The following is a 12,418-nucleotide window of genomic DNA, read 5'->3' as shown; positions in this document are numbered from 1 at the left end:
CTCGACGGACTTGAAAGGTAAAAGATGACATTGACTTGAATGGGTTTGAATACTCGAGTTCGATTGATTCTCGAGCCCCAAAAATCACATACTGCATGTTAATTGCTTGTGTGAACATGGTTGATTAATTGTTTACACTTGCATTCATATTGAGTCGATTATTCGATTCGTTTTGAAGATAGACGTTTTAGGGAGCTATATTGAAGTGGCTTTGGATTTTGAGTTTTTCCAAGTACCAGAATACTTCTTATAGTTGCTCTAAAGTCTAGGGGTTGAGTTGAACGACATCCACCCCGAATGGGTGTGTCGGTGAGTTGTTGTGAAGACTTGGCCCCCGGATCCCAACCGAAAATCGATTGATATTTCGATTATCTGATTTGATAGTCCCGAGTTTTGAATTCATGCACACATTCATTCTCATTTTGATTTGTTATTGCATTTCAATCAGAGGTATTTTTCTGATTTGCATGTCTGTCTCTTTTACTTAAAAATTATATTTCTAACCGGTTTATCCGGTTGTTGTCTTTGTTTGTATGTGTACTTGGCAACAGGAGGATCAGGAGAAAGACCGAGTCGTTTGGGTTAGCTTGGGGTGTGATGATAAAAGTGAGACACCGTGACTTAGAATTATATCGTCGAACTTGTATTGTTAATCGCGTTTTGTTGGTGTTTCGAATCCCTTATTTTTATGTAGGAGCTATGGATTGAACCTTGGTTGTAGTTATCATCGAATTGAGTTTGTAAAGATGACATTTTTATGCCCTGGAATGTAGCTGCCGAGTTGACGGCGCGGGGGCGCTGAGGAGGGCGCGGGCGCATGTTAGAACCTAATGGGAGGGATTTAGGTTCTATTGGAAACTTTAGCAATTTAAAGCGATTATGCAAATACGCAAGCGAAAGACTTAAAGCAATGAAAAATAAATGCGGTAAATAAATGCGTAAAATAAATAAAGCGATAAATGAGATAGGATATGTTTATGGAAGTTTGAAGATAAATCGTCTACGTCTCCCCTTCTTGGTTAAGATCGATTAACCAAGGATTCACTAGCACTTCAACTTCTTGGCCTTGATGGCTCCAAGGATAGCCGTAAAACTTGACACGATCTCTGCGCCGATACAACTCGATACTCTTGGTCTCAAGGGCTCCAAGGATAGCCTCAACACAAACACTTGGCTTCACACTCAAGTTCTTACAATGATAGCACAACACACTTGGCTTCACATTCAAGTGTTTACAATAATAGCACAACCAACTCACAAACTATTTTTACAAACACTCTCAAATATATCACACAAACACTTTGATAGTGAGAAATTGCTTGCAAAGGAGAGAAGAGATGAGTTGGGATATCTCCAAATGACCTTGGATGACCTCTATTTATAGTTGGAAAAAATTTGAATCTGATTTGAGTGCATGGAGCATGTGTTTAGAAGTCAAGAAGTGACAAAAAGTGTTCGGCGCCGCTGCCTACTTTTTCCAGCACTATGCGGATTTTGTGGAAAAATCTTATCTTACAATCTAACTGTTGGATTGATCTGAAATTTAAACACAAGCTTTAAAACATCTGGATCTTTATTCTGAACGATAGAGATATGATTTCAACAAATCAATCATGCCCAGTAGTTTTCGGAAGTCGCTTCATCATGTTTTCGAACTTGTTTTGTGCAACAAATTTGAAAAATTCATATCTCCCAATCCATCCGTTGGATTGATCTGAAATTTGGACAGATGTTGTAAAACATCAAAAATCGGAATTGGATTGGTGGAGATTTTATTTGGATGTCTCAATAATTCCCAGTTACTTTTTGAATTTGATTCTTCATCATTTGCTTCATGTTCTGCAGAAATAGGTACTGTGCAATCTTTGTGGAAAAATCATAACTCCATATCTAGCTGTTGGATTGATATGAAATTTTAATATAAGTTTGAAAACATCCTGATCTTGATGATGATCGTTGGAGATTTTATTTGGATGTCTCATGCACGTCCAGTAAATTTCATAAGTTGATTCTTCATCCTTCGCTTCAAGTTCTGCAGAAATAGGTACTGCACAACTTTTGTGGAAAACTCATAACTATATATCTAGCCGTTGGATTGCTATAAAATTTGGACAGTACATGTAAAACTTACTCATAAATATTATTACTGGTGAAGATTGGATTTCAATTCTTAGAAAATGCCCAGTAATTTTCGAAAGTTGCTGCTCCATACTTTGGCTTCTTCTTGTCTTTTTCTTCATATCTCTTAACAATGTTTCATCCATTCAATGAGCAATACAAGACTTTATAAATACATGTATAGCTTGAAAATAGCTTCAAATAATTTAATCATCAATAAATCTAATCTGTAAAATCTCACTTTATATGGTTAGTAACAATTAACCGAGTTTTGTAATCATCAAAACATAATATTATGAGACTTGTTAATGCATTAAAAACATTAATCTCATAACACGAGATTTGTATGCGTTTAAGGCGTAACAATCTCCCCCTTTTTAATGATCACAAAACTTGGTTAAATAGGAGAAATAAATGTACAATATTAAATAGACAATTTAAATTTGCACAATATAATTGCATGAATAAAACTCCCTCTAATTTAAACAATTAATTAAAAAGAGTTTGTTTATCAAATAACCAGTTTTATTTTCCATGCATTTAACCAAACTAACTCTCCCCCTTTGTTAAAGTATTTAACCAAACTAATTCTCCCCCTTTTTGTGGTAATCAAAAAGACTGGAAAAGTAAATGCAAAAACATGAGAATTGAAATATGATTTCTAAAATGCAACACATAAATTTTACATAAATAACAAAATATGAGCGTACAGTATAGAATAGATACAATTAATTTGTATTATCCAACATTAATTTGCTCGAATTTAATATTAATCTCTCCCTTAATATGACATTAAATTTATTTATGTCCACAAGTGATTACAACTCAATCATGCCAAGTTCACCACGTAAACGAATAAAAGTATTTTGATCTAGTGATTTTATAAAAATATCAGCAATTTGATTAGTTGTGTCAACATATTGAAGTTTAACTTCATTTCGTTCGATGTGGTCACGAATAAAATGATGACGAATGTCAATATGTTTGGTGCGCGAATGTTGAATCGGATTCTTTGTAAGACATATGGCACTAGTGTTGTCATAGAAAATAGGAATTTTTGAAAAAGATACACCATAGTCAAGCAATTGATGTTTCATCCAAAGAATTTGCGCACAACAACTACCGGCATCCATATATTCGGCTTCGATCGTTGACAATGCAACACAATTTTTTTTCTTTGAAAACCAAGAAACTAAACAATTTCCTAGAAAGAAGCAAGATCCACTAGTGCTTTTCCTGTCCACCTTATATCCACCAAAGTCGGCATCACAGTAAGCTTTTAAATCAAAGAAAGAATTTTTCGAATACCACAAGCCGAGATTTGGAGTATTTGAAAGATATTTGAAAATTCTTTTTAAGGCGAACAAATGTGATTCCTTTGGACATGATTGAAATCGTGCACACAAGAAAACACTAAACATAATGTCCGATCTACTAGCAGTAGCATATAATAAGGAGCCAATCATACTACGAAAGGAATATTGATCTACAGATTTACCATTTTCATCCTTGTCGAGTCTGATTGTTGTGCTCATCGGTGTAGATGATGATTTTGTGTTCTCCATCCCAAACTTCTTTAGAATCTCCTTGATGTATTTGCTTTGGTTCACAAAAAACCCATCCTTGCACTGTTTGATTTGCAATCCGAGGAAATAGTTAAGTTCCCCCATCATGCTCATCTCAAAGTGTTCCTGCATAAGCTTGGAGAAATCTTGACAGAGAGTTTCGTTAGTAGAACCAAAAATTATGTCATCAACATAAATTTGCACAATCAATAAATCATCTTTGACATTTTTGGTAAATAAAGTAATGTCAATCTTTCCTCTCGAAAAACCATTTGAGAGAAGGAAAGTTAGGTTTTCATACCAAGCTCGAGGAGCTTGTTTCAAACCATACAATGCTTTGTTAAGTCTAAACACATGATCAGGCAATAATGCATCAACAAAGCCATCAGGTTGTTCAACATAAATTTCTTCTTTCAATTCACCATTAAGAAAGGCACTCTTAACATCCATTTGAAATAACTTGAAATTTCTAGAGCAGGAAAAACAAGCAACATGTGAATAGATTCAAGTCGGGCAACAGGAGCATATGTCTCATCATAATCAATGCCTTCTTCTTGACTATATCCTTTAGCTACAAGCCTAGCTTTATTTCTAGTGATAGTACCATGCTCGTCAACTTTATTCCTAAAGACCCATTTAGTACCAATAATAGATCTATCATGCGGCCTAGGAACAAGATTCCAAACATCATTACGCTTGAATTCATTTAATTCATCTTGCATAACAATTATCCATGAATCATCTAATAAAGCATCATCAATACACTTAGGTTCAACATGCGAAACAAAAGCAAGATGATTGCAGATATTATTAAGAGAAGATCGAGTAGTTACTCCCTTCGAAGTACTTCCAATGATAAGATCTATAGGATGATCTTTGTGAAGCGTCCAATCCTTTGGAAGTGGTGTTTCCTCAACAGAAACATCTAAATCATTTAGACTTGATGAAGCCATCTCTTCTTCGAGTAATTCTACATCATCATTGTTAGTGCGAGAGACTATTGACATAGATTCATCAAATACAAAATGCATAGATTCTTCAACAAGTAAATTACATTTATTAAAAACTCTAAAAGCCTTACTTGTTGTGGAATACCCAAGAAAAAATACCTTTGTTGGATTTGACATCAAATTTGCAAAGGTTGTCCTTACCATTATTATGAATGAAGCATTTTGATCCAAAGGCCCGAAAGTATGAAATGTTAGGCTTTCTTCCTCTCCATAATTCATATGGAGTTTTCTTGAGAATTGGCCTTATTGATACACGATTGATGATGTAACAGGAAGTATTCATTGCTTCAGCCCAAAAATATTTTGGTAGAGAATGCTCACATATCATGGTCCTTGCAATCTCCACAAGTGTCCTATTTTTCCTCTCAACGACCCCGTTTTGTTGAGGAGTCCTAGGACAAGAAAAATTGTGACCGATGCCTTTCTCTTCACAGAAGTTTGTAAAACTCTCATTTTGAAATTTAGTTCCGTGGCCACTATGGATCTGTTTTATTGAAAGATTTTTCTCATTCTCAACTCGTTTGACAAAAGTTTAAAATAATCAAAGGCATCATTTTTGTGGGATAAATACAGTGTCCACGTGAAACGTGAAAAATCATCCACAATGACAAATGCATAAAGCTTCCCTCCTAGGCTAGCGTTCCTCGAGGGATCACATAGATCTAGGTGAAGAAGTTCAAGGAGCATAGAAGTTGATAAAAAAATTTTGCTTTTAAAAGATTCCCTTATGTGTTTGTCAAGTTGTCACGCATCACAAACCAAATCTAATTTTAAAATTGAGTTTTGGCATACCAACAACTAAGTCAAGTTTAAAAAGTTTTTCTATGGTACTAGGACCAACATGACCTAGTCGTCTATGCCAAAGAATGTTGTCATTAACATTCAAGGATACAAGACTTTGATGTTTGATAAAGATAAATTATTTAAAGAAACCTTGTATACATTTTCACTTCTATATCCTTTGAAATTTATGGATTTGTCAGTTGTGAGTGATATAGTGCAGTGTTGGGGAGTGAATTTGACTTCATAACCTCTATCGCACAATTGACTTATTCTTAGTAGATTATGTTTAAGCCCTTTCACTAGGAGTACATCATCAATCAAGCAAGATTTAGATATACCTATTGAGCCGATTCCTTCAATTACTCCTTTGTTGTTGTCTCCAAAGGTGACAGTTCCCTTCTCCTTTGGTTTGATGGATTGGAGTGGATCATTGTTCCCAGTCATATGTCTAGAACATCCACTGTCTAGATACCATATGCTAGGAAGAACAGATTTCCTATTTCCCTGCAAGAATTAATTTTGGTGCCCTTTAGTTCTTTAGGGTCCACAATGTTAGAAAAGAGAGATACAAAATAGACTTCTAAGAGTTCAGTCTCTCATAGCCACATCATCGCCACTTTCTAAGAGTGCTCCCAGTAGTAGGTAGGGCTATGGCCTCGTTAAAAACCTATTTTCTTGGACAGAGCAGCGTTTATCAGGAAGACCAGTCGCAAGTCAAGGCATTTTAAACAGGTCTATAATGAACTCCCTTAGATCATGATCTCATAATGCCGACTGATGAGTTGTTAAGTACTCTTAGGCCTCCATTTCATGTAGCTCTTTTGATCATATTGAAATCTTAAAGATCTAAATTTATATCTAGCATGACCAATTTTACAACAATAAGAGCATGTAGGGGGTGATCTCATTTTGGCTTTAGCAATAAGGCTAGTAAAATCTATTGATTTCTTACCATACCCTATTCCACCCTTATCAAAGCTACATTTTTGCATGCTTAGTAAATTATTCAACTTGTTACTACTAACATTGAATTTATAAAATGATTTTTCTAAGGTAGCTATGCCATCCTTTAATCTTAGGTTTTCATGCTCATTAGATTCTAATTCATTTTTGAGGTTTTTATTTTCTTTTCTAAGTGATTTAGCCATGTCAAACATAAGCTTATAAGCTTGTAGTAATTCATCATAAGATGGTACCTCATCATCATCGTCGGAGGCGATGTCATCATCCTTGGCCATGAGACATATGTTGGCTTCCTCCTCATCGCTATCTTCATAGGCTCCCATCTCAAATGTCTCATGTTTGAGCTCTAGGAGGTCAATCTTTGTTTCCTTGACCTGGTTGGTTCCCTCGTGGCATATCTCCAATTTATCTCATATTTCTTTAGTGGAGGAGCACATTGATATTTGGTTGTACTCGTTCATATCTAAAGAACAATGCAAAATATTCATAGCTTTAGCATTTTGAGAAATAAATCGCATGTCCTCCTTGGTAAAGTCATCCATTCCCTTAGAAATTTTAATCCCTTCAACCTCTTTCATTGGTTTGTAGGGACCTTTTACGGTAACTTTCCAAATATCATAATCTACGGATTGAATATATAGGGACATTCGATTTTTCCAATATCCGTAGTTTATGCCGTTGAAAAGAGGAGGACGATTGATTGATTGCCCTTGAGCATAATCGCTCGCTAGATTTGCCATAGAGCCTTTTTGAAAATATTTTGAAAAAGGTGGCTCTGATACCACTTGTTAGAACCAAATTGGGGGGATTTAGGTTCTATTGGCAACTTTAGCAATTTAAAGCGATTATGCAAATACGCAAGCGGAAGACTTAAAGCAATAAAAAATAAATGCGATAAATAAATGCGTAAAAGAAATAAAGCGATAAATGAGATAGGATATGTTTATGGAAGTTCGACGATAAATCGTCTACGTCTCCCCTTCTTGGTTAAGATCGATTAACCAAGGATTCACTAGCACTTCAACTTCTTGGCCTTGATGGCTCCAAGGATAGCCGTAAAACTTGACACAATCACCGTGCCGATACAACTTGATACTCTTGGCCTTAAGGGCTCCAAGGATAGCCCCAACACAAACACTTGGCTTCACACTCAAGTGCTTACAACGATAGCACAACACACTTGGCTTCACACTCAAGTATTTACAACAATAGCACAACCAACTCACAAACTATTTTTACAAACACTCTCAAATATATCACACAAACACTTTGATAGTGAGAAATATCTTGCAAAGGAGAGAAGAGATGAGTTGGTGTGAAGACCTGATTTTCCTTAAGGTTAAGATTTTTAATTTACTTATTATTTTGTTTATTAATGTATTTTGTATAATTAGTATTAGATATTGTTGGAGATAGAATATATTTTAGATATCTTGATAGTTAGTTTACATATATTATGAAGATATAAGATTTAGATTTAGATGCAATCAAATCTTGGGAGATATATTTCTATTCAAACTTTGAAAATCATAATCCTAGTCTATCATTAATTCTTGTGTACCTATAAATACAGACTCAACCTTCACAATATTCACACTCAAAAGTCTCTCACTTTCTCTCTTTATTTTTGAAAAACTTAATTAGCTTATAGGTTCTATTCTCGGCTGAAAATTTCCATAGAAATTCATTCAATTTCTCCAATTGTTTTATCGTTTAAGGTTGCCACTTGGGAAAGGTACTTTGTCTTGTTTCCAATTTTTGGGTTCTCTCCATATATACGTGGGAATATAGGGTAGCCAATTTATGTTTTGAAATTCTGTCAGCTTGTGCCATCAATTGTTCGAGAGTTGGCCTAGGGAATTGAAGGATCTAGTGCATGCTTGTCCAATAAGCTTTCAACACGTGGTCTAGGAGGCATAGTGGAATTTTTGGAGATAATCAAATTCTGAATTTCCGAGTTTTCTTTTGAATTCTCGATCCAGGCTTTACAAGGTTGTTTGATTTCTGTACACACTTACAGTAAGTGGGCTTATGTTTTAAAATAATATGTATGCTTTAAAATTTTGATCGTTTATGTTAATCGTTGAAAGTTGTTATTTAATATTGTTCGTGATGGTGTTTCTTCCGAAATATGTTTTGACACTTTTAGGACTCAAATTATGAGTAGAAAGGGAATTTCCGAACCATGTTATGTTATGGCCCTGATACGGTGGGTATAATAACCATTCTATGACCTCACCCCTTAGAGGGATTATATATAGGGGACTGGTCAGTTAGCCACGAGTAATGAGAGGAATTTCAGTGTCTTGTCAAAGATTATGTTATGTCATGTCAAATATGTTATGATGTTATTTATGATATGCTATGTTGAGACATGATATGAAATGTTTATGATTTAAATTAATTCATGAGTTTTTGAAATAAATATATATATATATTTTGGTATGAACGATCGGCCCCCACTTGCTGAGTGTTTACAAAAACGCTCACCCCTTATTTTTTCCTCCCAGATTATGAAGATGATGATGTAGAAGTTCGTGAGCAAGATATGTTTTGGAGATGGTGATTGATGACCAATAAAACTAAATGTCGTTATATTTATTTTTGGGATTTTTAATATTAATGCTTTATTATTAAGTTTTTAGACGCTTCCGCATTGGTTTTGTTATTTTGGATTTATCGAGTTGTAAGACAATGTTTTGAAGTTATTTATGATAATAGACTAGTTTGGTTTATACTGTACTATGAGGCTGGTTGTTTTATAATTTTTATGAATTTGAAACAACGCCGGTGGCACATATCGGTCTCGGGGCGTGACATTTTAGTGGTATCAGAACCGCCAGGTTCATAAATTCGGATAGGATTTCGTACCGAAAAATTTGACGTTGTCAAATTTTGACCAAAGCCCTACGTATCCTGACCGAAACAATCTTCTGAGTTAAACTCATACTTTGTATGACTAATGACGCTTTTAGCCTGAATTCAATCGTTTAAGCCTCTAAAATTGCGTTTTGCCGTTTTAGGAAAGTTTTCGGACGCTTATAACTTCACCTAGAAAATTCGAAATCCAATTTCGCGAATTGTCCCATGACACCCTCGACTTGTAGTTTCTGGCCATAAAGAAATCTCAAAATTTTCTATTTTTGGAAATATTTCCCGAAAATCTTGTTCTATATAAATTCTGCCTGAAATTTCATCAATTTGAATTATAACTTGAACCCATTCCTCTTTATTCTAGGAATATGGCCCGCACCAAAGTCACGGCTCGCAAAAACGTTGTTCGAAGCAAGGATCAAGTTATCGAGTCATTGAGAACTTCACTATATGTGGAGGAATACGAGAAAGAGGAGATGATGGAAGACATGAAGAAGCTACAGGCGAACAAGAGTGAGATGGAGGAGCATCGGGACCACCTCGAAGCCGACGTCGAAAGACTCGCATATTATCTTGATAAGGAAGAGAAAGAACATGAGGAGACGAAAAAGAAGTTAGAGTCGTCCCTAGCTACCATCACTTTACTCGAAGACCTAAGCAATCAAAGAATGATGGCAACGTTAGAACTCCAACACCAAGTGCAAGTATTGCAAAACTCTGTGCAAGCTCGTGATGAATTTAACGCAGCCCTGCTCGAGCATATAAATCATCTACAACAAGTAGACATGGTGGTAGAAGAGAACCCCGAAATTGTTCCTGCGGAAAATGAAGCCATGGGCGATGGAGAGATTATAGATTAGGCTTTCATCTAGCTTAGTCCTTTTATTCAGCATTGTTTTGTTTGATTCAGCATGATACCTTAATATTTTGAGACTTGGTTTGATTTTTGCTTCATTTATCTTCATGACATTTTGAGAATCAATAAAATAACTTTTATTCTTGGGATTATTTATTGATTCATTTATTCTGCTATTTCCCTTCTTTTTAAGTATCATGTTTCGACAAACTCTTAGAACTCCCTTACTGTAGGAAATGGCCGGAAGACACCCAAGAACATGCAACAACAATCGTGGAGATAATGCAAATCCACCTCCAGGAATCAATCTGAGCCGAGAAGACCTTGCGGCTATCGCAGCAATAGTAGCAACGACCCTACAAGGGATGGGAAATACCAATGGCAACGGTAATCCGCCACCTCCCCCACCTGCTCAAAACGGAGTAAAATTCCATTATGAATCGCTCCGTAAGAACCGAACTGAAATGTTTAACGGAGTAAAATTCCATTATGAATCGCTCCGTAAGAGGTGGGAAGAAATTGGATGAAGAAAATGGAGGACCAATTGCGTTTACTTGAAGTCCCTGAAGCACTTAAAGTGGAGGTAAAAATCCCTTTTCTGGAGGATAAAGCAAGGAAATGGTGGGAAGCTGTCTCGCCTGCTATGTTAGCTGCTGGAGCAATCACATGGCAACAGTTTCGCACTGCGTTCCTGAAGCAATATTTTCCAACTGAGGTTCGAATTCAGAAGCTAAGTGAATTTGAAAACCTCACGCAATCTTCAGATATGTCAGTGGTGGAGTACACTTCTAAATTTAATGAGCTTGGATCTTATGCATGGGAGATGATGATCTGAAACTGCACTGTTTCAAAAAGGGGTTGAATAGCCGAATCCAGTCGGCGTTAGCAGTGTTTCAGCCTGCCAACTTTGCAGACTTGATGGGAGCAGCTATTCGAGCGGAATCGGATATCAAGCGTCGGGAAGACGACTTCAAGAACAAACGACCTCTGTCTGGTCAATCTTCTGCAATGGGGCCAACACCCAAGCGCCCGAACCAAGCTGGTGGACCATCCAAGGGAACTTACTCTGCTCCGAGTTGACCATTGATCAAACCATGTCCTACCTGCAACTTCCGTCACGAAGGGGAATGTCATCGGAAAACTGGCGCCTATTTCAATTGTGGGAAGTTGGGGCACCGAATGACCGATTGTCCTGAACCAGTAAAGCCAAGGATCGGGCCAAATGCTGGTACTGCGCAAGCTCAACCTAAAGAGACAAATCCCAATGCTCGTGTGTTTGCTATCACACAAGAAGAGGCAGATGAGGCGAATGAAGTCGTGGCAGGTACCATTTTAATCAATACTAAGCCTGCATATGTTTTATTTGATTGTGGTGCCACTCATTCATTTTTATCTAAGAGATTTGCTAAAAAGATAGGTCTTATCTCTGAGGAACTAACTGAACCACTGAGAGTAGAAACCCCTACTAACAAGATAATTGAGACACTCAAGATACATAGAAAATGTAAAGTGTGTGTCTGTGAACAAATCTTTGATGCTGATTTGGTTGAACTCAACATGGTAGAATTTGATGTCATCCTTGGGATGGATTGGTTGTCTAGACATCATGCAGTGGTTAACTGTCGGGATAAGAATGTTAAACTTCGAACCACAAACCTCAAAGAAATTATATTCCAAGGCAAGACCAAGACACGAAAACCCCTCTTGTCGGCCTCCCAAGCATGGAAGGCGATAAAAGGTCGCGAAGAAGTTTACCTAGCTATGGTGAGCGAGGTAAAAGAAGAGCCAGTGCTCAAACTAGAAGACCTTCCGATGGTACGAGAGTTTCCAGATGTCTTTCCGGAGGAACTACTCGGAATGGTTCCAGACCAAGAGGTAGAATTTGAGATTCAGCTAGAGCCTGGTGCTGCTCCGATTTCGAAAGCTCCTTACCGAATGGCACCAGCGGAACTCAAGGAATTGAAAGAGCAACTACAAGAAGCAAATTAGACCGAGTGCATCCCCGTGGGGAGCCCCAGTCTTATTTGTCAAGAAAAAAGATGGAAGCATGAGAATGTGTATAAATTACAGAGAGCTCAACAAGATCACAATCAAGAACAAATATCCTCTTCCAAGGATAGATGACTTATTTGATCAACTTAAAGGAGCTACTGTTTTCTCGAAACTAGATCTGTGATCGGGCTATCACCAGTTGAAGGTCAAGACAGGAGATGTTCAAAAAACGGCTTTCCGAACAAGATATGGGCACT

General features: G+C 36.8%; 1 protein-coding gene across 1 annotated transcript; it reads left to right on the top strand.

The window, feature by feature from the left end:
* Window positions 1-11,348: 11,348 nt before the first annotated feature.
* Window positions 11,349-12,158, top strand: LOC140879356 (uncharacterized). Its single transcript, XM_073283035.1, has 2 exons — window positions 11,349-11,493; window positions 11,587-12,158. Exons 1-2 carry the CDS (start codon window positions 11,349-11,351, stop codon window positions 12,156-12,158), a joined length of 717 nt encoding a protein of 238 aa, XP_073139136.1.
* Window positions 12,159-12,418: the final 260 nt, after the last annotated feature.

Source organism: Henckelia pumila, chromosome 2, assembly GCF_033568475.1.
Source record: "Henckelia pumila isolate YLH828 chromosome 2, ASM3356847v2, whole genome shotgun sequence".
Classification (NCBI taxonomy): domain Eukaryota; kingdom Viridiplantae; phylum Streptophyta; class Magnoliopsida; order Lamiales; family Gesneriaceae; genus Henckelia; species Henckelia pumila.
This window is presented reverse-complemented; position numbering and strand designations above follow the sequence as displayed.